The sequence below is a fragment of the Pterocles gutturalis genome, unplaced genomic scaffold (genome assembly GCF_000699245.1).
Source record: "Pterocles gutturalis isolate BGI_N339 unplaced genomic scaffold, ASM69924v1 scaffold9333, whole genome shotgun sequence".
NCBI classification, from domain to species: Eukaryota; Metazoa; Chordata; class Aves; order Pterocliformes; family Pteroclidae; genus Pterocles; species Pterocles gutturalis.
In genome coordinates this window covers 9,914-34,224 of record NW_010125789.1, presented here as the reverse complement: position 1 = coordinate 34,224, position 24,311 = coordinate 9,914, and the positions used below count along the sequence as shown (strand labels likewise).

The window sequence follows — 24,311 nt, the reverse complement described above, 5'->3', positions numbered from 1 at the left end:
AACAGGCATAGAACATGTTAACTGTTCCATCTGTAGACCTTAGGAAGGCACCTTTGTCTTTGGGTAGACATTTATGATATGAGCTTGAAAGACCAAACTATTTCGTCCTGGTTTTAATTGGTATCCGAAGCTGTATTCCTGTCTCTGTTCCAAACAGCAGGTCAGCTGAAGCCCATCTTTCATCAGGTCAGCCATGAGAATGCCTGATTTGGACAACATGCCTTCCACCCTTTCTACATCATTCACTCTTCACCATCTTCTACACAAAACCTTAATGGAATTCATCAAGGATTAAATCCCTTCATGTCTACACAAACTAAAGGGGATAATATTTTGCATTTCCTAATCACCTTACAGATTCCATAGAAAACTATACTCTAAATGAAACAAAACGTAGCACGTAGATACTCAGGCAGATCTTACAGACTTTCACTTTAAGCACTTATTTGTGAAAATGTTTCCTTCTGCGTTCAAGCATTCTACAGAACGCCTTGGTGTGGGTCTCCCTGCCGCAGTGATCTTTCTGACCAGTGGCTTTGTGTGTAATTTGGCACTTATCTTTTTTTTATGTTAAGATGAACTCCAGTCTGATGAGGAAACGCTGGACAATGCCATTCCAGATTTGAGACCCTGAATTAAGAGAGTATTTAATAGGTACTGCATGCAGTGATTTTGCATTGCTTCAAAGCCAGAAATCAACTGAGAAGCTCTCTTACAAGAGAGCTGAGACTTCCTATGCTCCACGACAGTGTGACTTCCAACAACTTTTGCCCTTGAGTTTGAGGAATAATCCTCAACAGGTACAAACAAGCATTGTGCCACCAACCTTAGTGATGCCAAACCAAATTACAGCAGAAGTTGGGAGTATAAACTCTGAAGTTTGTAATTTAATTAAAATTAAAAATTAATTAAACTCCAATTCTATCAAAACATTCATTATGACTTTATACCCCAAGAACAACTCTCACGAGTGGTTCATCAATGTCAACAGAACCCAAAGACAGATCATTACAGTTTTATTATGAGCAGTCCTGGCATATTCTGTCCAATATATTTCATAGACAAGTCATGAAAAACATCAAAATCTTTTTGAACGCTGAATGGTGATCATGTGTAAATCACCCCCACTGGCAGCTGCTGCTGCTACTCTGCTTGCTGCAGACTTCTTGCTCCATCATGCTGTACAGAGCAGCTGCTTCAGTGGTTGTTCTTGTTGAGGGCAGCATGGCACACCATGAAGGAAATGAAGTCTGCAGATGTAGGTCGTGCTGAATGACTTCAATAATCTATGGTAAAATGGTCATGTTGTTAACCCCAGAATAACAGAGACTGCTTTTCAAAAACTTCAGATTTTACCATAGAGCAATCATCATTTCATGCAGTTGTACTATGCCCTAATTAAGCCTGAAGAAAGAGTCAAGCTACTGTGCTGTAATAACATACGCAACTGAAATGGCATTACATGATAATTATTGAACCCCTCAGTGCACCTAGAAGAGAGCTACTAAGCAGAACATATGGAGTACAGAGATATAATTCCATGCACGATGTTTCCCAATATGTTAAAGTGCTAGAATGAAAGATTTGTTTGACATTTTTTATTGTATATATATAAAGATATATTGCTCTTTATAAATCTTCGTCCACTCAAATACATATTTTTTTTAATGTATACACACACACACATGCTCTCAGTAATCAACAGATTCAAGTCAAGATCCCTCATCCCATCACCCTAGACAAATCTCAGAAGAGATGCCTTTCTCTAGTTCCTGGGGTGAAATCCAGCCTGCTATAGCCAGCACTTCCTTGCATTTCCCATTTTTGGCTCTGACCCCAAACTTGTGGCATTTTAACTTCCATTTTTCTCACGCACTCTCTCATTTCCAATTTATTAATCAGTTAAGTTTTGAAGCTTATTTCATGTCATCACGCTACCATGGTCACTTTCTTTTTACATGGAAAAATCCCCACATAATATTGAAAATATTGGATGTGTTAAATATTTATGTTTACTTAAATCTCATATTTTTCTTGTCATTTTGCTGGTGGAACATGTTGCTTGAACTCACCACCAAAACATGGCTGATGCTGCAGCCCAAACCAGTGCAAATATCCTGCACTTGCTCCTTCTGGCTCTTCAAACAGCACCGAACTGAGAGACCCACTGCCATCCCAAATGTGTTCTGCAAAGTAAATGCCACAGTACAGACACCACCCTTGCTTTAAATAATCCTGACTCCACACAAGTTCAAAACAATTTAAAGCTCGCCCTGCTATCTGCTTCTAGACATGCTCACTTTCCATGAGTCTGCTCATGCACTCCTGAACCCTAAAAAGGAACGTCAAAAGGTCAGAAATGAAGATAACACATCATAAAGTCTGCATCCCCCAGAATTTTCTGAATCATTTTTAGGTAAGGAGAAGAAAACTGGTATCTCAGTTGCAACAAAAGGCTTACCTCAGATGAGGACCATTTGGCCTTAGTGGTGGTTGCCAAGAAATGGCAATAAAGGACTCACTGATTGGAGTCACAGCCAATGGACTAACACTCTGAGGAACCGCTGAAGGTGTAGTCACGCTGGTAGGCAAACTCTCTGTGCAGCCTCCTAGAAAGCCATCTCCTCCAGAACAGGCTATTACAGTGACCGAGTAGTTTGTATAGGGTATAAGATTTGTCACCAGATAACTTAATGTCGATGAAGTATTCCCACTAACGACAATACGTGGATCAGGCATGCGGATCTCATAGTTCAGGATTTCACCATTCTGTATCATAGGAGGTTCCCATGAGACCTGAAGGAGGAGAAAAAAAATATTAAAATAACAGAAGTCTTTCAGTCAGAATGCAGAAATAGAGACACAACATGCTACAAATAGACACAAGTGTGATCTCAAGATGTGCTTTGCTTTCTTCATCACCACAGACTCTGTATAACCTTTCCCTGGTAACTGAAATTTGATTTTTAAAGGTGTATCAGTTAGAAATCTAACCTCCTTTAATTTTAGTGAGGGTTGTAGTGACAGTGGTAGCCATTGAAAAATCTACTACTCAGCTTCACCAGTAAACTGTGAATGTTCCACTTCACTCAAAATTCTGTGAAATGTTCAGATGCATTAGCAAAAGTACACTAATTATCATTAAGCATAATTAACTGACATTTTCTTTCTTATGGCATATTGCATGTGCTCATCTATTAGTGGCAGAGTAAAAAGAAATCTTATTTTGTGTTTGCACACTTTTCAGAAATGTGTCTTAGCTCCTATGAGAAACAAGATTTGTCTGCACTCTCGGTATGATGAAACACGCAGATTTTCCCTTTTATTTTTTAGTAATAAATTACACTGGTAAGTATCAGACAAAAAACAGGTGCAATTTTCCATTTTCAGAATTGTAAAATTATGCTGAGAAAACTTCATAAAAATTTTGAAATTATATACAGATTTCATGTTATATATATACATGCTGCTACACTTACTGTGGTTTTACTCCTGTTAAACTGAGGTTAGGTGTTTGGGATTTTTTAAGTTGTTCTTTTTTTCAGTATATTATTCTAGGTATTTATTCTTACTAGCTCCACTGAGGAATCACACTCAAATCATTGTACCATTCTCAATTCTTTTATAAGGCTTTTTGCCACAGTATTGTGACAGAGAGGACTTCAAGCTGACACAGCATTTAGCAATCTAGATGTGAGAACATCTATCAATCCTTCCTCTCCTAGAAGTCCCAGTGTAGGAAACACACCAGCTTTACTTTCCTCATCCCTGGGACTGTTTTCCTTGCCATTGACCCACTCAGCTATAACAATTGCTGTGTCTTTTCTTCCCAGGCATGGGATAATTAACAATTTAATCCAGCATTGAAAAGAACACAGAAATGGAGAAAACCTAGACAAAAGTACGTGCAGAACAAAATGAACACAGAAAATACGGATATGTTAAATAGTCATATCAGGATACTGCAGTTTTAGTTGAACTTTTTCCTTAATTCTCTCCAGCCTCCAAAGAAGAATGTTTAAAAAGATATATGCACATGGCCATGGAAACAGAGAAGCTTGATTTATAAAATGATTCTTAAAGGACCCTTGGGGATTAGGAAATGTTATATCTTAGCTACAGAAGGACCTCTTAGGCCGTCACACTTGCAAAGAACCTGGCAGCAAAGTACTGGAGAAAGCTGAAGAATTTTGATAACAGAATCTGGAATACTATTAAACAGAGAATTAGAAACAGGGTGATTTTGAGTAAAGACAGCACAAACAAGATTATTGGTGCCCACATAGGAAAGGCTTAGCTCTGGCTAATTATCAAATGCTGTATTCAGATTTCTGTTACTTCTGGCCCCAAATCATGATCAAACAAACGAAGAAAATGCTATTGATAAAACAATGCACAATTACACAGAAGGAAGGAATCAGTTCTGCACCATTCTCACAGACATTGAGCAAAACTCTCATTTTGTAGTAGCTCATGTGATCTAGCCATAAGCTTAGGAAGCAGAGAAGAATAGATGATTAGCACAGACAACAGAAAATGTTGTTTTCAAGCGCAAGTAGAAACCACTCAGGTCACTAAACTTCAGGTGAAATTTCCAATCCCAACGCTTTTTGTTCCTACCACACTGCACACACTGGATGCACTGTGTATGGCCCAGAAAGAGGGGAACGTTCAAGGTGCACTTTCATTTTCAGGGACTTACCTTTGAAACCGCTGGAAGAAACACAGCAGACTTTAAGGTTGACACATTATACCCATGTCTGAAACCATAATTATGTTATTCTTTGAGTTGTAGCACCTATCCTGAAATTCTGCCTCAGTGAAAAAAACCCCTCTTGTTGTTTAATGCAAGGTGGCTTCTAATAGAAGAAGTGTATGTCAAATGCTTTGGAAAATCCCTGGTCCTCACAGGAGAGCAAACTGTCTAAAAATGTTCACCTTGTACCAAATCTTATTTCCTGGCAGAGAGGATGAGTTATTTTTTCATTACATTACACATTAGATGCCTAACTTTTATGTCTAAAACCACAAAACTACTCTTATAGAACTTGCACAAGATTAACCATATACTGTACCAGCGCTATCTGGTAAAACCTGGAAAAACTCCCAGGTGTTACTTCACAGCATTTGCTGTGCAGTAGCAGATAAAGTACCGCGTACTGTATGTAACATAGATACTATGTGGGGCTTACACTGAGAAATTTCTCTTTTCTTTTTTTCTTTTTTTGTAAGAGAAATGAAAACCTGGCTGAACAAAAAAAAAAATATTCAGTCAGCATCACAATAACACAGAATGCAACTTATTTTTGTCTGGGCATGGATATCTCACACAAAGATATGTAAATCAGTTATAGCTTTGGTTAGTGTTTTTTTTTTAAACTAGATAGAGATGACCAAGGATACTCACAGTCACTGCTGTGTCACTTGACCTGCTTTGAATGGCGTATGTCACCTGGGAATGACAGGTCAAGCCGTCTCTGACAAACCTCTCTTGTCAAGAGGCAAGGGACTGGCTGACCCATACTGTGTAAATGACGGGGATGGAGCCAGCCTGGTTAACACACACGTGGCACTGCTGGACCTCTTCTCCACTGTGATGTGCCAAGGTTTGAGGTAAGAGCTTGGCAATGCATGAAAGCAGGAAAGCTCACTAGACAGGCTGTGTTGGAAGCAGTAACAGTTTGTTCATTGATTTGAAGCTCAGCTCTGAGACCATGAAAGAGGATGCCCATGAGGAAGAGAGAATAAGGTAACTACTGGGAGAGATTAACTGATTCAATGTAATGACTCTCGAAGCTGTCATTTAAAGATCAAAGCACCTTATTTTCTCCACCACAAAATTTAAAGAGACAGAAATTAGCCATTTTCCTCCCATTAAACAGTTATAACCTTGGAAATCTTTTGCTTTTTTTTTTCTTTTTTCTTTTTTTTTTGACAGCAGTTGGAACCCTGCAATTTAATTCTGAGCTAGGCGTTGGCACATGGGTAACTATTTTACTAGTTCAAGCCTGGCTTCAATAGTTAGCTTTTAAATCAGTGTGTTTGGCTTCATTTCATTCTCATTTCTCCTAGCTACTGCTTGTAACATCTACAAACAGAATATAATAAATACACTACTGAGAGCTTTTCACTGTCGGTCTCAAAGCACGTTTTAAGTCTCAAATAGCAAGTATTATTATTCCAGTTTTACAGAAGAAAAGACTAAATCCCAGAGTAACTGACATATCAGAAAGAAACAAAACTGAAAAGACCGACCTGCTACCCTAATTCTGCATTCCAGCCACTGGACTGTAGTCTTCTGCCAACCCTCCTGCCTCCCCCCACCAAAGTAGTTGGGAGATGAAACTCCTCGTGAGTTCTTATCTATCTTAACAGAAATTATACTGGGATTCAAGCAGGAGCCAGTATCACGCCAGAAAAGCAAAACCTGACAGAGGTCACTGACAATTATTCTCCTACACTTTGCACATGAATTACATCCAACTTCAGCAAGCACTACCAGAGAAGAACGGTATGACCAAGTTTGCAGTAACAGACTGCTACTACAAAAACTTCTAGAAGCACTTAGCTTGAGTAGTGGAAAAACAGAAAGAACATTTATTTTTGATCCTAAACACATACTACAGTAAAGTGTTTAAGCTATACCAAAGTCAGTGGGATAATGCTGATGAAACCCTGATTAGCTCGCCCCACTGTATGATCTGTACCAAATGAGCAAATTGTGCAAGAAGTCACAGTCTTCAAACGTGGAAAACCTCCGGTGCACAAGTTAAGGTTGTTCCTATGGGTGCTGGAGTATCCTAAGTCGCTCAAGCAGCACTGATGTGGCAAATAAACCAAGGTCTCACTGACCTTAGCAGCATTGCAAGGCAATCTTCACACAAGGATTGATCGCTCCTAAACAATTTCCCCAATTCACCAAGCATACCTGTATAAAACTGGAACTGTAGTGAATAAAGTCCAAACTTTTTTTTCTTCTCTGCAATCAGAAGCTGCTATGGGCTTACTGCATCTCCCTTTAGCGATCAAGTGTCAGGGTGGTTCATATTCTCAAAATGATGCTCTTAATCACCTCCCTGTTAGTCACCAACTTCAGTGACAATGGAGTTACTGCCATTGCACCCAACATTCCGTAATCAGAAGTAACTGCACAGGACAGACAAAAACCAATTCCAGAACATGTGCCTATAACTGTAACTCTCCAGGAAGTGGAAAATGAATACAGAAAACACCTTCTTTTTCATGGATGATACTCAAACTGTGACTACAAGGAATACCACTTTAAATGTGTCAGTGGTATCCATTCTACACAGCTGACATCTTTCTCCCACATCTTTTAGTCCCAGCCTATTTACAGAACAGGCATTTAGCAGTCCACCGTCCAGCTTCTGGGTTAATGAAGAACAGAAGTCAGCTGTAAAAACAGAGCCTTGCTTATGTTTGTTTGCTCACTTGGATATGCAATTTAGTAGTCAAATCTGAGAAACAGCTACAAGAAAAGTTCATTGCTTTGTAGCAATAAATTATAATCTTCCACAAAGAAAGGGTGCAGACTGCAACTCTTGAGCATCCTGTGGACAGCAGACTGATGGCGCTGTTTAACCTGCAGGGTGGAAGGGCAGGTTTCTCTGCTGCAGCTTCTTCTATACGAAGAAAAGAATGGTAGGTGAGCTGTAAATTAAGTGATTGTCATCTCTGAGGGTAACAACAAACACAAATGACAATGGAATTAAGCAGCCTACAACATGTTCTCAGTCAAATAAGTCATCAGGAAATACGAAAAAGAAAAAATACATAGAAAATGAATGATTGGATGTTAAATCAATATGCAAAAGAAGAAATTAGACAGAATAATGACAGTTTTGTGCTACAGAATCACCATGACCCTTCATTTCTAGCAGGCAATATACATAACATATATTAAGAAATAAATCAATTAAATAATAATTTTTAATAAATTTTTCTCATTTTTCATCCAGTTAAATTGCAGGAATTTTCTGTAACTGATGTTACTATGAAGGAACAGCATGGCACAAGAAATGTATGTCAATAAGTTACTTCATCCAACCAGGACGAAACCATGCTCTTATAGCCTATCTAAGCAAAAACAAAAAAAAAAAAAAAAAAAAAAAAAAAAAAAAAAAAAAAAATTCCTTTCCCCTTGAGAGAAACACCAGGATTAAGTACAGCTCATGCCTAATTCTATCCTGAGAAAAAAGTTATGCAAAGAATGACAGGAAATGGCTGCAGCTTCTTATCTATCAGTGGTCCAGTTGGTGGCACTGGTCAGCGAGGGAGAACAAAACAGGCAAACATACGTCAGCGAGTCTCCAGTAAAGCCAAAAATCAGGACCACATCTGTCTTCCCCAGAACAAAGCCCTCAAGGGAGAACCACAGCAGCAAAAGGGAAGTCTTCCTATTGAAAGTTAAATGGCCAAAGTTGGAGAATTTACATACTACAGTTACTTCACTTCAGCGTACCCAGCCACATAACGCTTCTCCTACACAAAGAACTCCTTCCACTAATTATTCACTCTGTAAACCAGCCTCTTTCTCAAGCCATTCAACCTAGCTCCATTCCCGAATGTCATATCAGTGTGAAGAGTGAGACTGAAGCAGCACAGCAATTGCAACCCTCAAAAGAAAAGGAAACAATTTCTTTTTTACATCTGTACATTAGGGTATAGCAAATCTTGTGTAACAGGAATAATGTTCATGGCATTGGCATACACTAAATAAACGGCTTTTGCAGTTGCTGAATACCTCCACTTCACTTTGGCATTTAATCAGCCACAAAAGCAGTTTATTGTGCAGTATACTCCGCTACCATGAACATTATCAATTCAGCAAATATTAAAAAATATCATGTAGGTGTCACAGAAATGGGTACTTTAAAAATTATCGACAGCTTTACACTTTCTGTTGCACAAAAGCAAGCAAGCTAAATGTTATGGAGAGATATTGGTCCATTCTGACTAAAATTAAATGCTAAATACACATGAGAAGGGTTTATGCCAAGAGTGACCTGCTGTGCTGATATTTTCCTCATTGCAGAGTGAAAGCTTTGGTCTATGAAAATAAACTGTATACTCAAGTGAGTACTATCTTAGAGCGCTTTGAATGCTTCACATCCTCAAACCATTTATATTGATTCTATGACTAAATAAAGGAATGGAAATATGTTTCTCTCTTTTTTTTTTTTTTTTTTGTAAATTGCGTCTGTTTTCAGTATAGGTAAATATTTGCACGCATGGTGTAGGGGTTGGTTGCACTGACAACTGAAAGCCTCTATTGATTTGCAACCCTGGCTTGGTTAAAGGAGCCTCTCGCTAATCTTTCCCACGGTGCCCTTCCAATAGTTCTTGCTCTAACCTGGGAGGACAGCTCTCTCTAGGGCAAGAGGTAATTAAAATCCCACGTTGGTTCCCTCCTGAAGAGACAGCTTATTTTCTAGTCCCTGCTTAAGAGTTACCATTGGAGATACAGAATAAGATGAGAGCATTGTACAGCACAAGCAAATTCCACAAATTAGATCTGAACGCTACACAGGTCATATATACACTGCAGGTGTGGTGGGTTTGATCTGCTCAGGAGGGAAAGCTTGCCTTTCCGGGACTCTCGGCAGAGTTTAAAGGCACCAATGTAAAGCAAATCCAAACAGATCCATTCTATTTCCACAGAGGGAAACTTTTCAACCGCTAAGTGGCAATCATAGAATCATAGAACGGTTTGGGTTGGAAGGGACTTTCAAGATCATCAAGTTCCAACCCCCCTGCCATGGGCAGGGACACCTCCCACTAGCCCAGGTTACTCAAAGCCTCATCCTTGAACCCCTCCAGGGATCCTTCCACAATACATCACAGTCATTCCGCCTCTGTAACACAGCAGATTTCTGGGGTGAAGGGACACAAGGACTTTGCAAGAGCAGCTCTCCAGATCTACACCCTAGTTTGAAAGAGCAGGGCAAAAAAAGCAAATGTTTTAAAACAGGTGCTACCTTGTTTTTCTTGTTTCCACCTCTTACGGAACAGTCACACAGGCCACAAGGCAGCCTCAGCACCCTGGCACAGCCCGCTGCATGGTCTCAGAGTCTTGCTGCTTTGACGTGAACTTGCCATAAAATTGAAGAGAAGGAAACAAGACCACCACTAGCGAGCTAACCCATTTGACAGACCTCTAAGACTACTAAAAAGTAAGATGAAATCCTAGTCGCTTCCTCTGGTGCTCCCATCTGCAAACAGGCAGAAGGCAAGAAAACCACTGGGTGCAGCAAGCCTTGTCCATAATCTCTTCAGTTACGAAGTGCAATGAGCTCTTCTGCACCTACAAGTTTATTTTGATTTTTAAGACATAATAAATAATAACAAAAACAAAAGAATAAAAAGCTAAAAAAATAAAAATCTCTTGCTGTCCTGGAGAAGTAAGAGAAATGTTAAGATTTTTAAGGAGTCTTAGAATCTTACAAATCAGAAGTGAAGTAATGTCTCAGCCACAGAATACCCCCGCACAGGAACTGTACCAAGTATTCCCAGCTCTCCCCCAGTTATGACGACTACAAAGTCAAACAATATTAAGTCAAACAAAATAGTAGATAAATTAGAAGAATTTATGTCCCTGTCAGCAAAGGATACCGATACTCTGTATATTGAGAGAGAAAATTTTTGCTGAAGGACAGATACTCAGAAAGCTGGAAAGGCATATACATAAGTAACTTTTCCCAATTAAAGCCTGCCACCTTTAAATATTTTCAACATTTTAACCTAAATATTTAATTTTTTTTAAAAAAGTAAAGTAAAAAACTGAGCCATGGAAATAAAAACATCCAGGTTTCAGCATCTTTGACAGAAATTAGTCTTAACAGACCAAACAAAATATGTGTCTCCAGGTGGAAAAACAAGCCAGAGACTACAAGAGCAGCAGTGACACAAAATATGACCACCACTCATACGAAAGGTCATACAGTGTAAACAGCCCTTGTAAAGAGGGCTTTAAAGAGCTTTGAATGTTAATGATAGACTGGGGAAGAAAAAGGGAAAAAAAAAAAAAGCATTTGAAGTCTTCATCAAGAAAGGAAAATAAATTTAAAAGCACTGCTATATTGAAATGAAAATTAAAATATTACAGAGTGAAGACTGCACTGTCTGATTTCAAGTTTCCAAAGAAATAAATGATCAAACTGACTGTCAGTGTTGGTAAATTACATAATCTTGGAGCTGAGCAAAAGACAATAAAATTACAAGTGAGCACACACCTCTGATCTCAAGCAAAGATATCCAGTAAAGAATGACAAGACCTCTGATAACTCATAGGCTTTTAAAATTAGAATTGAGTGTTGACTGCACTTGGAGAAAGAAAAAATATGAGTAAGATATAAAATTATTATGTCCTTACCACATTAACTGAAGCATTAAAGGTTGCAGTGACTTCTTTGTGCTCAGAGCTGAAGCCACTGTGTGAAAGCCCATGCAATAAAATGTGGTCATATGTGTAAGCATGCCATCGAACTAGGGCTACTGTTTACTCAGCATTGCTTCTTCTGGTAAATCCATGAAAAACACTATAAATTGTGCTGGATATTAAGACATATCTACAGAAGAGGGCAGAGTCCTGCAAGTAGATTGCCCAAATCTTCAATAAGCAGTCTGGCAATTCATCACAATTACTAGTGGTCGATCATTATTAATTCTTACCATTATACTCATACTGAACTCATTTGCTATTAGCATGGACATAACATCCAGTTCCTTAGACAACAAAACATAATTTTAAAAGCTCAGGATTTTTTGTCTAATGGTGAATAGCTTTTTTTCATAGCTTAAAATTATTTGTGAACAAAGCAAAAAAAAAAAAAATCAGCATTGGTTTACTGCTTAAATCCATATCCTCAAACTATTTAGCCTGCATTGGTAACACCACTCTGTTTACCTTTTGAAAATACAATGTATACCAAAAATAATAAACCTAACAGATGAACTTCAATCTTATGCAAATGTCCTTTGTTTTGTGCTCTGGTGAGCAAGCTACTGTACCAACACTTTTGGCATTAGTACAAGATTGAATCCATGGAAGCATGTGTGTATTTACACAAAAGAGGCTTCTAAGCTACAAAAATCCCTCTTGTTTGGTTACACTAATTTCCCTTGAATGAAGTTTGTATGCAAGCCAAAACAATGGTAGTTATCCTGTCCTCTAGAGTTCATTCCCAACAGAATGATGTGAATAATTGAAAACTTCCTAGGTAGTCCTGTAAGACTCTTCTTTCATAAATCAGGAGAACCACAATGCAATTTTTTTCTTCATAAGCGATTTTTTTAAAATCTGCTAATTATATACAAGAGTTAATTACATAAAAAACCTTTTTACTTCTTAGCATTTTAATGAAGTCTTCAAATTTTGGAGAAAGTAGCAGGTCATTTTCTGATCTGATTAGGGAGTTAAAAGTAAGCATTCAAGTTTAATATTCAGAATATTCAGTGTGTACGGAAGAAAAAGAACTGTGGTCTAATACTAGAGACTAATATAAGGGGAAAAAATGGAAAAGAATCTAATGCTTTTGAGCAAAAGACAGACGCTAATTGTTCAACTACCTCCTGTAGCAATGAAATTTGTTGGCTCAGCTGGTAGATATCTCTCTTACATACACAGTTGCTACACAGAATACATGTTAAAGCCACGAGGCAATGAGAATTACTCCTACCTTAACTGAATGAGGTCCCAGCACTTCTGCATTAGGTGGATGAACACCAGCAGGTCTTGATGGTCTAGTGGTAACTTCAGACCATGCACTGCTATTCGTGCCTCCATGAAGAGTGCTCATCAGCATTCTGTATTCAAACTTCTGCCAAGGGCTCAGAGCAGTACTCTGGTCAATGTAGCTCATGGACTGACTGGGAGGGAGAGTCACCACAGTTGATATTTGTTCTGTTCCTTTCACCCTCCTTTCTATTGTAATGTTTTCCACCAAACCATTTGGGTGAGCAGGTGGTTGCCAGGATATGACCACAGAAGTTGGAGTGTCAGAATACAGCTCTGGAGCAGGAATATCCTCAGGTGCATCTGGAAGAGTCTGTATTTCTGGTGTCGCGGGTGAAAGAGAGCATCCTTTAGAAGTGCATCCTTCTACCTGAAACACATAGCTAGTGTAAGGACGCAAGTCTACTACAGTGCAATTAGACACAGTTCCTGGCACTGTAGCATGCAGTTGGCCATTTTGGTAAACATTATAATGAGTAATAATGCCGTGTGGCTTTAAAGGATGCTGCCAGGTGATGCTTGCTGCCCTTGCTGTAACATTCAACAGAAGTGGCGGATCTAAAGGTCCAGGTTCTGTAACAGAGGGGGAAGAAAAAAAAAAAAAAAAAAAAAAAGAGAGAGAGAGAGAAAGGAAAATTACTAATAGTCTGTGATTTGTAAAAGTCAGCATTACCAAGCAGTACTCAACAAATGAGGTTCAAAATGACAAAAGAAGTTCAAATCTACTGAAGAGCTTATTTCTTCAGAAACTGTAGGCCCAGCTATTCAAGGGGACGAACATGGCTCTCTTCTCAAAGCCAAGCTGCTCTGTAAGGACGTCTACCCTCCTCTCAACCTTCCTCCCTCCTTCTCTCCATCTTTTTTCCTCCTGCGTCTCAAAAGCGTCCTGTCAACCCTGTTAGCACGTGGAGAAAGCGTACAGCATATATATACGGATATAGATCTGCAGTTCTAGCTTTTGTTGATATTCTTCTAGATTAGCTGCTACTAATTGCAACCAACAGCACAGGCATAACAAAGCTGCATATTTTACAGCTCAATAAGCCCCTATTGCATGTCTCATTATATATTCAATATTTTACTTCATTCTGTTTATAATTCTAACCCATTTTTTGCAATTTATCTACTCCCTGTTAATATTATAGGTGATTTTTTACTGCAACTGTGACAGAAGCTGCCGATTTAGCTCTTTCACCTACTGATAAATAAACAATGCACAGATCTGACCTTTAGGTTAACAGGTTTTATGCTTGCTCCACTCAGCACTCTAACTGATTCAATTATCATAAAGGTTCAGGAGCTTCCATGAATACTGAAAAAGACCGACCATATGCCTGCATAGGTGCTGTGGAACAGCAAATACTCTGCAGCCCTCCAGAGAAATTCCTTAATTGTAAATAATTTCACCATGCGACACAATCAAGTCACCTTGAATGCAAAACCCTCAGCCTGTGGAGGCAAAGTGTTATTTAAGCTTTACTGGGCTGCGTTAAATTCTGCAATTTGAAGGGCTGTTAAGTTTTTCAATTGAAATTTCATTTAAAATGCAGGTGCTTTTTATTATATTGAGGCTTTACTGCTCTCTAGGTACAAGCAAGAACATGGTGCAATAACACAAATCTGGCTCAATCACTGATCAGTAACAGCTGTAATTCCAGAACATTTAGCATTCTTATAAACCACGTCCTGAAATCTATAAATTGCTACAGCAGATCAAGAAAATACTATATTCCCCCCTATTCTGCCCACAGCAATTTATGAGATTTTTCTGTGAACATTACATTTTACTGAAATCTTAAAAAAAGATATACCTGGATTTAGTAATTGTTTAAAATAGCTTTAGGTTTGGGGATGGGGGCAGGGGGGGAGGTAAATTTCAAAAGCTAAGGGTTGAAAATTTAAAATTCATTAGTGATTGTGGGTGTGTTAAGACTCCAGGACACACGACATATGCTGAATTCCACAGTAGTCAACACACCATCATTCAATTCCTAGTGAAGCAGTATGCTGTCCAAACCACAAGGAACAGTATAAATATAGGAAGAATAATATACTTCATTAGAAGTTAAAATAATTCCTGATAAATTTTACGTGAAAAGAGAAAGAGAGGGGGAAAAGGGATCCCTAGAAAACAAATAAATCCAGCACAATGAGTGACTCTTTCTATATTTTACAATAACAGCTGAAATAGAAGACCCAATTCTCCTTTTACACACAGAGAAAGGTAAAACAGGATTATTCCACTGACATCTGTGGAACAGTGATGTAAAATTGGGATAGCATGATTTTTTTTTTTTTTTTGCTTTAAAATTTGAAAAGGTAACAGTTTTTTCTTTCATTATATGAAGCATCACAAAGCAACTCCATAAAACTCATCCATATCACATATCCCGTTCTACTCACAGTGATAACAAGGATGGAGTTCTATATTTAATGCCTCTGCACTCCCAGATTAATTAAGATCTCTGAATTTACAAGTATAAAAGATGATCTGTTGTAAAGAGCAAACCAATTCTATTTGCATGTACTCCTGAGCAAAATCAATTAGGTCATAAGCTGGAACAAAATTTAGTCCAATATTTAGACTTTTCTGAAAAAAGGGGGGGGAGGGGGGATGTAAACACAAATTAGATGTCTATTCTGTAAAGCAAAAATTTTGCTGGGGTGAAGGGGAAAATGGAGAATTTGTTTTGGAATTGAAGACCTTGAAAATAAGTTGCTGGAAATTCTAGTTTAATGGGGTGAGGGGGTTGAAAGACATAATATTTACCACTGAGCTACAAACTAGTATTTTATCTAATTACACCTTCTAAATAAGCTACCATACTGTGAGTTTCTGCAGAAGGAAAAAAACAAAACAAAACAAAACCCCCCACAACAATCAGGCAGTTTGTTGTGAGGGAACAGATAAGCCTTTTTATTGCTACAGACTAAGTCACTGGCATTATAGTTAAAACATTCATGGTAATTAGTTGAAACTCTGCTTCAACCCCCTCAGAGTTCAGAGGTATTCCTTAAGGACAATCTGTAATCTATGGGAGGAGCTGTCAAATTTAAACTTTGGGTCCCCCTAGCCCCTCTCCTTCCCCTCAAAAAAGCATCTTTTGGTAGCTAGCATATCTACCCACACATTCCCTACTGCCCTTTTAAAGGAGAGACTTTTAAGACTCTCTGAGTTCAAACAAGACATTTGAGAGATGCTTAATTGGCCCCACTGGATGGGAAAGCATTAAATCCTGGTCCCCAACACTCATTCGGTGTAGCTTCTTTTTAAATGGCAAGCAGAACCATCTAATTCTATATACAAATCAACTAGCACGATACTGCTTGGTTGAAAGGGTCACCACAATTATGTAAAACATGAGTATTAACTATAATTGGGATAGTTTGCTAATACAATAAAAAGCTCTGAACATGAGAAAAGTTATGCTCACAGCAGTAGCTATCACTTTCTAAAGTAAGAATTCATGGATGAAATGACATGAAAAAGATGGTTATAAAATTTTAATGGAATGATAAAAGGCAAAAGTCAGCCTCTCAGCTGAATTCTTAAAATCCCTATATATCACAATCAGCTCCTTAACTGTAAAATCAATGTGGAGTATAACATGTTGTCAATGTGGTTGTCACTGGAGGGAAGACTGCAAAGTATGACAGCTACACAGCTCAGCCTGACAATGATGAAAATAAAATCATAAAGCTTTTTACATGGATGCAATTGTTTATAGAAGTAACTACTGAAAATGGGAACAGTGGGCATCTTTTTCCTTAAGATTCTTAGTTCATATTTCAAACTATTTCATTACAGTATTAATACTAGAAGGTAGTTTCATTTTGGCAAATGAAATTATCTTTTATGGAAGGCTATTTTGCTCATCTGCTTCAAAAGTTCAGACTCAACTTAAAATGAAAGCACAAAATTGTTATTAATCTTTTTAAATTCCCTGACTACAATCAACACATTTGTTTATTTATTGCACAGACTGGGGGAGCAAGGAGCTATACTCTCATGCATGTATTTCGGGGGAATCTATACTTTCATTAATACACTGAGACATGTACCTGGACTACTGCCCTTTAAAGCTAATGAGAAATACCTGATTCGCTGGGAAACTCTCTCACTAAGCAGAACAGAAATTCTGTGCCTTCTATTCTTGAATCATTTACTGTTTTCAGGAACATGGACAATGTAATTATATATATTAACAAAATGTGCTGTCTTTCATATACTACCAACTGTATCCAGCAAAAAAAATCCAAATTGTGCAGCTCTGGGCACAAGGAACCACAGGAATCTTTTATCACAGGACTCAAAAGTCCTTCAGCTGTTCCTGCAATGACATGCAGTCCATACGACTTCCTTCAAATACGTATTAAGAGCAGTCTTCACAGTATTCAGACTTTTCCCCACTACTACTCCAAATGCACATTGGTTCCAGAACCTCAGCCTAGCAGTTAAGAAACTTCTAACTCCTAATTCATAGGCATGCATGAGCAGTTTGTACTATTTATCATACATTCATCATATCATATCTGCCATGATACTGCTTCAGCTTAATTTGTTCTTCTGTCCTTTTGCTGTTCACCTTGTCATGTATTTCACACGACTCTCTCTTCCCTTTCTCACCTCACCAGGTTTTGTCTTCTCTGGTTTCAGTTTCTGTTCATCTATCTTGAGCGCGGGTGACCACATTCCCACCAACTAACTACGGACTAGTTTATGTGCCTAAATGATATGGACCTAACTTACACAGCTAAAGTAGGAGACTTGGCTTCTCAGACAGTGAACATAATAAGCAGAGAAAGCAAGCGCTTCCAAAAGCTAACTGCACCATCTACCCTCTTGTCCTGCGTTGCCCTCTGGAGGAACCTGCCTCTCTCTGTTGTCTACATAAAGGAGCTTCGAGAGAATAGTCCCCCTCACCCTGGAACCAAAGCCTTGGGGTAAGCACGCCAGAGGAGCACACCACAGCACTCCAAATGATAGGAATAATGCTTCCCTGTGTTGACAAGAAATAGCTCAGCTGATACACTGTAGAATCTCTCTTTTATTTTTTTTATTTCTTTCTCTCTAGCAACTCCCATATGTAATCATCTCAAGTGTGTACTGTGTACCTTTGACATTACTTATTGTTAATAACATTGGACTGGCCTATAACTTCTTTATATGTAAAAGAGATGTACTTGCAATCACTTTATCTAAGAAAAAAAAAAATAAATAAAAAAAGGACTGCCTGACAGGCAACTTGCAAAAGCTTCTCTCTCAACAAGTGCAAGTCAGGCACTTATAAAAGGGCTTCAGTAACAACTCCCCATACGGGAGTCACACACTGACCCACGGGACGGAAATACAGCCAATGCAGAGAACATGCTGGTGAGTGAGATGTCCTGCTGTACACAAGTCACTGGACTGCAGACAGTTTCAGGGACATTCAAAAGAAAAGAAAGGAACAGGTGGCTTTCCTCTGAAGTAACAATTTTGCTAGCTTAAAACTTGCCCAAATCAAGATGGATTTTCTCAAGCACTAGAAAAAGCACCTTTCTTCTTTGGGAACTATCCCTCTGATCTAAGATTACACCATGTGGATTGCTAATATAATTTTGCAAAGTGTAAAGCTACACTGTAAGAGTGCAGCAGCTGTCATTGGGTCAGCTTCAGGTAACTACAACCACCTCCTTTGCAGCTTCCCAGATAGCTCAAAGAGTTGCCATAACAAAAGGGAAAACTTGAGATCTTCTTTCTGTATCTAGAAAATTTAATTTTATTTCTGAATGCAATGCATGAAGTTCTGTTCTCTGTTCAACAGTACATTCTGATCTCTCACTTCAGTGGTGATTACACTGATTGCAAGTTATCTTAAATTTACATTCAAGATACTGAAATCAAGATCTAATCCAGAAACTTCATCAACTGTTTCTATTTGTCTGGCAGTGAATGGTCTGATGCTATACCGACCAGGATCAGGGGAACAAACATCTTTTACTAGCACATTTAGCAGGTTTTAAAATATTCATAGGATATGTACATTATTGTTATCTGGCACTGGCAGGTTAGACTTTTAAAAATGCATAGAATCAGTTATTAGTGTCACACTCATGTAAATGGAAGTATTTGAAAATTATTTACAGCATTTTTTCTTGCATTAAAAAATACCCCAAATCTACTAATCTGTATATTAAGACTTTTTTAATCAGATATAACAGATTTTTATGGCAGCATTTGCTACTTTGTCCATAATCATTCCTAATATCCTCCTAATTTACTAAATATTTATCATAAATATAATATGCAGATATATTGTGAAATCATCAGCTTGTATTAGTAGAACTCTATTGACTTTAAAAGTGGATGCGTTGATTTACATCTATTGCTGTCAGGTGTATGTGCACATAAACACACACACACACACATTTTATTCCTACAGATATTTTATGCTTTGCTGAAACAAAAAAGACATATATTCACTGCACAAAGTTCAATAAGAACATGTGTCTGCACGCATATTTCAACAGAGTAAGAGATATGGGAAATTTCTACTGTCAAATTGTACTTTAAAAAGTCAAAGTCTTTTGGCTAGCAGGGCCAGGAATTAAGTGTACTTCTGCAACAAGCTGTCAGTATAGGCAGTTTTATAAGAAACATATTGAAGCCTTGACAGAAATACTGCTTATACTCCATGACAATCATTCAGTCTTAAGCAATTGAGTTGAATATCCTTTCACAGATGGCAGCCCTCCACAATGACACCAAACCAGAGTCCTTTGTCACCACTGAGAGGTGGGGGTTCTCTAAATTACAAGGGTTGCTGGATACTGGAGACACATCAGCATGCATTCTTTCGCAGTACGGGAAGAGGATATTTTAAAGAAAATATTTTTTCCCTTAGAGACATGGAGTTTACAACCGAACTGCAGAGGTTTGTTTTAAGCTAAGGAAAAAATGCGGTATAATAGCTGAATAGGCAAGGTGTTTGATAATCTCAACATATTTTAATTGCCTAAACACTGACAGAGGCATTATCTTTTAGTTTTCTTGTTCTTAAGTTTCCTTTGGCAACATCTACCTTCCATACTAACTTAAGGCATTTTTGCAGACAGGTTTTGCAGAGGGCAGTGTTTCATCCTGGCACACCAAGGCCATCCAAGTTCTATGGAGCAGGTAACTTCTACATTTATATTCAAGATGACTACGTGGGAATGCACGTCCTGTGTAGGCCTTCTGCCCCATCCCTAACTCCTAAAAAGAGAATTTTAAAATTCTACACCTACTACCTTGCACAAAAATAATTTTTATTTATACTAACAAGTGATGCCTTTTAAATGCACTGCTGTGCTCCTCCTGTCTAAAAAGAATCAACACTATGTGAACTATCTGACCAGAGCTAAATAATCATTGCGATTTGAATGAAATAGTCATAGGAGACTGGCTGCACTTAGACCATGAATGCAGACAAGTTTAATAATATTGTATCCACTTTTGCTAACAAATGATTTCAGTAAAGTAATTGAATCTCAGCAAAGATTTTTCATAGGTAGATAACACATCTCCAGTATGTGAAGACCAAGTTCAGAACTTTCTTTTATTAGGTAATTACTTATAAATAATGTGCTCACAGAAGCATTTGGACCTTAAATGGATCTATCTGATGAATTTCTGTTGTGAATTATTTGCTCAGCTTCAAAGAAAAATGGTTTACAATTGTGGGAACGCATGTTTTCTTCTGGGTATTTTCTCAAGATAGACAGCTATGCTTTGGAGAAGAGACTAAAACCAACTTGAGTCGCAAGCACGGTATATTTGCTAGCACAATTACATAGGAGTATCAGGTTAAATTTATGGTCTGAAATACAGATCTCATATCAGTGTAAAATAGAGTAAGACCACAAGGCACTTTGGTATGAAGGCAGATAAAGCAACATAGTAATGAAACCAGTAATGAAACACACATCCTCCCCACCTTTTCCTGTACCAAATGACTTACTTTCTTATTAAACAAGACATAACCAGGAAAATATCTTTAGAAAATATGCAATTTTTCTAAAAATTGGTACAATGGGCTCATCCATTACTGATTTAAAAAAAAAAAAAAAAAAAAAAGCAGCAAAGAATATATTTGAAACAACTGATTTTCCCAACAAGTGTGCTATTAGATATCATGCTACATTGTAAGAGAAAACTAATTGTTCAGTTTCTCAAAAAAAAGCTGAAAATTATGTATTTTGTATATATATTACGTAAAACAAGCTCAAGTTTTGTCATATGTTTTTGCTTACATATTGTACCAGGTGCAAAACCCCACCCTGCCAACTAAACGGCTGTACCTATATCCCCTTACCTGTTTGTTAAATCAAGGGACCGTTGCACCAATTATGTGGAGTGAGTCCGCAGAACGTAGAACTATTAATGAGGGAAGTGATGGGACTGGCAATGACAAACTCAATTTCAGACCAGTAGATCACCACTTGGAATTAACAAAGATCACCAGGAATGAAAAGTTCTGTTCAGCTGTGCCACAGCTTAGGTATTCTCAACACAGAGATAAGACAGCTGTCATATACTATTAACTTCAACTTATTTTCTCTGATATGACTGAAATCAGAATCAAGTCCCTGAATATAAAGGAATACTACTTACAAAGCTGTACTTACCCATGTATCTTAAACTAACCATATACGAACACATATGCATGGAAGGATATTATACAAAGAAATAAGATCCTGCTTCACAAAACATATATTTAAATATTCATGTTTTATGAAAATCTAAGACAACAGATATGTAATCCCTTAAGAGTTATTATTGCAAGTTAATATTCAGGAAGGAAATACATTATTGCTATTTAACTGAATTTCTTTTGGTTAGGTAGCTTTTTATGTGCAATGGCAGCTGAATTGTTATTTCTATTTTCTGCTAAAGTGAGTTAAACAAGATTGGACTGCTTACTGTCTTCTTCTGTCGTCACTGAAGTCCAGTTGCTATAAGCACTGCCATAACCATTGGAGGCAACCACTCTTATCTCATATTCAGTGTACGGCTGAAGATCTCCCACCCTGTGTTGTAAGGAAGCAGTAGGGCTGGAAAGCAAACTGCAAAGAAAAGCAGAATGAGTTACATCATTAAACATCCCAGTACCTAAAGAAAGACCAAAACATAACATGTCTTGTAACTAAACCAGGCACCCTAAAGGTGAGCCATGTTCAAGATAATGGGACTTTTCTTGCTCAGCAGTTGATGGTGGCCTTGCTAGGGTCTGCGTACTCTAAAATGTCACCAGCAGAATGCCTCCGCCGCATCTGGAGTTGGTAGCTGGGCGCGCCCGGGGCGTTGTTGCGAACTGGTGTAGACCAGACAACCTGAAGACTGGTCGGAGTGGCAGATGAAAGCCTTGGAGGCATCACACCATCTGGAGCTGTCGAAAAACATGGATGAATTAGAGCAGAGAAAACCATGGAGAACATATGCCGGGTGGAAACAAAATGCTCCATATACTGGAAAAACTGTTCCTCAGGATCAACAGCAATGTTAACATGGTCCATTTAGTTTAACATTTTCACTACTGAACAATGCTATTTCTTCATTTTCTTCTTTCCAATACGGTTACGTGAACATCATTTTGCTAAAAGCAAACCTCCAAACACCAAAAGTAATTCAGAAGCAACATATTCTCCGGCATCTGTTCATATATTATCTACTTCTCCTTGTGCCCAACTCTGCCACCCCAAGAAGTTAAAGAAATGCTCACAGAAATGTTACCCAGAAAGACTAAAATTGATCAGACTTTTTATCATTCAGATACCATCTCACCTTTATAAATTAATAACAATTTTAAAAGAAAACAGCAGAAATTTTAAGGGGAAAAAAGGCCTTTAGGTAGAAATTAATATAGATTCACTGAAGTCTCAGCCTCTAGCCCACTGTTTTGTTAAGGAAATTAATTTTTATGAAGTGCAGGAACTGCAGATCAAAATGTGTCAGTGATGATACCACCAATGACCTTTAACTGCTGCATATTTCACTGCACGCAGTAAAAAGAACTATGCCAATTTGCAACCATGAGTTTATGGCTTTGTTTTTTCTTTAAGAACACAATAATCTGTTGAAGAAACTTTCTGTATATAAACACACATCTGGAACTTTTATATACAAGCGTGTATGCTTGTCTGTAGCCACAGCTCTGTAGGTCTTTTCCAGAGAGTTAAAACACTGGAAAGTTATTGCCTTTGTCGTTTAAACTCTTGTACAATAGTTTTGTTTTTCATGGTCCAGTAGTTACTTTGCTTCTTTCTTTGGTCTTTCCAACATAATTTTTTTGTTGCTGTTATTTTCTTCCTTCTCCCTATTGGAAAAAACAGTCTCACAGATCTGTAACTTAAGGTGTAGTTGTAAGCCTCAAGGCGTAAGTTGTAAGATGAGAGAACAGGATTTTACAGTAAATTTTATGATTTTCATTTACCACCTGTATATGAGGTGGTTACTAAGAGGAAAGTAACAGACTTAGTGATACACTGTCTGAATGATTCTCTCCCTAAAACAGATGAAAGGATGGCATCGGCTCTGAATAAGCGTCATCGGTCGTACACAATAGTTTTCATTTATAACAACGTATACACACAGATATGAGAACTATAACTGGGGAACTTCAAAATCCTACAGCTCCAGATCCAAACAGTATTACCTAGAAAAGCACAAGACATGTCTTGCTCCAATCTTTGACTCATTCCCTTTGCCTTAAATTCAAGGTCTGCCAGTTCTCATAGGAAATTTTTACTAAAAGCTTGCTACTGGGGTACCTAAGTTATTACCAGGTATTTTACTTCTGAGAATTGGCCTCTAGCCCTGCAATCCTTCTGTTTTTTTCAAGACAAGATGAAGTGGAACAGGATCTCCAGTCTCCTTTACTCCCCTTCCCTCCTCTCTGTTACCGTGAAAAAGGCAACAAAATTTTTGGGATTGAGCCAGCCTGGCTGCCTTTGGATGCTCCCTCCTGCTGCTCTTATCTAGACCTAGACAATAAGGCCCCAGACAACCCCAAGTGAACTTGAAATCTTCCTGTTTCCAAATCCAGGAGATGTCTGAGACTAAGATAATTTATGGTCTGCAAATCCCTCGGCAACAACTTCAAGGCCAATCAAGAGTTTGTGAGCACTTTAACTCAGAGGGAGGAAGATGGCTGATTTAACTTGAACAGTCCCCAACATCCCACCAACTGAGCCACCAAACCCAAACATCTGCACACCAAATGCCTCTGTATTTGAATTAAATTTAACTCTCCAAGTAAAATGGAGATCTTCTATTTACCTCACTTAACATTGTTCTGTTTAGCAGCAACGTAACTAATGCTGGAGCTGAGCTGTGCAATAAGGGGGCTTTAAATCTTACACATGTAAAGTACAGTATTTGCAGACAATCATGAATTATTTTGGTATTGCTTATAAAGTGATTCCTGAAGTTGTTTGCAGGCAAACTCAGCTAGTATGAGAAAGATGGCACAATTAATGTAAAAACTTTTATTAGAGGGTTTTAAAGAGTTTTCACAAGCTGACACTAACTCAATAA

At 38.1% G+C, this 24,311-nt stretch overlaps 1 protein-coding gene across 1 annotated transcript in view; it reads right to left on the bottom strand.

The window, feature by feature from the left end:
* Positions 1–22,291, bottom strand: part of USH2A (Usher syndrome 2A (autosomal recessive, mild)) — a 132,634-nt gene extending 110,343 nt beyond the window's left edge. Inside the window, exons 1-4 of the mRNA XM_010078723.1 lie at positions 22,014–22,291; positions 21,699–21,841; positions 12,699–13,327; positions 2,462–2,796 (exon numbers count right to left, since the gene is read on the bottom strand). Of these exons, the coding sequence (XP_010077025.1) occupies positions 2,462–2,796; positions 12,699–13,327; positions 21,699–21,841; positions 22,014–22,291 (1,385 nt within the window). The remainder of the gene's footprint in view (positions 1–2,461; positions 2,797–12,698; positions 13,328–21,698; positions 21,842–22,013) is intronic.
* Positions 22,292–24,311: the final 2,020 nt, after the last annotated feature.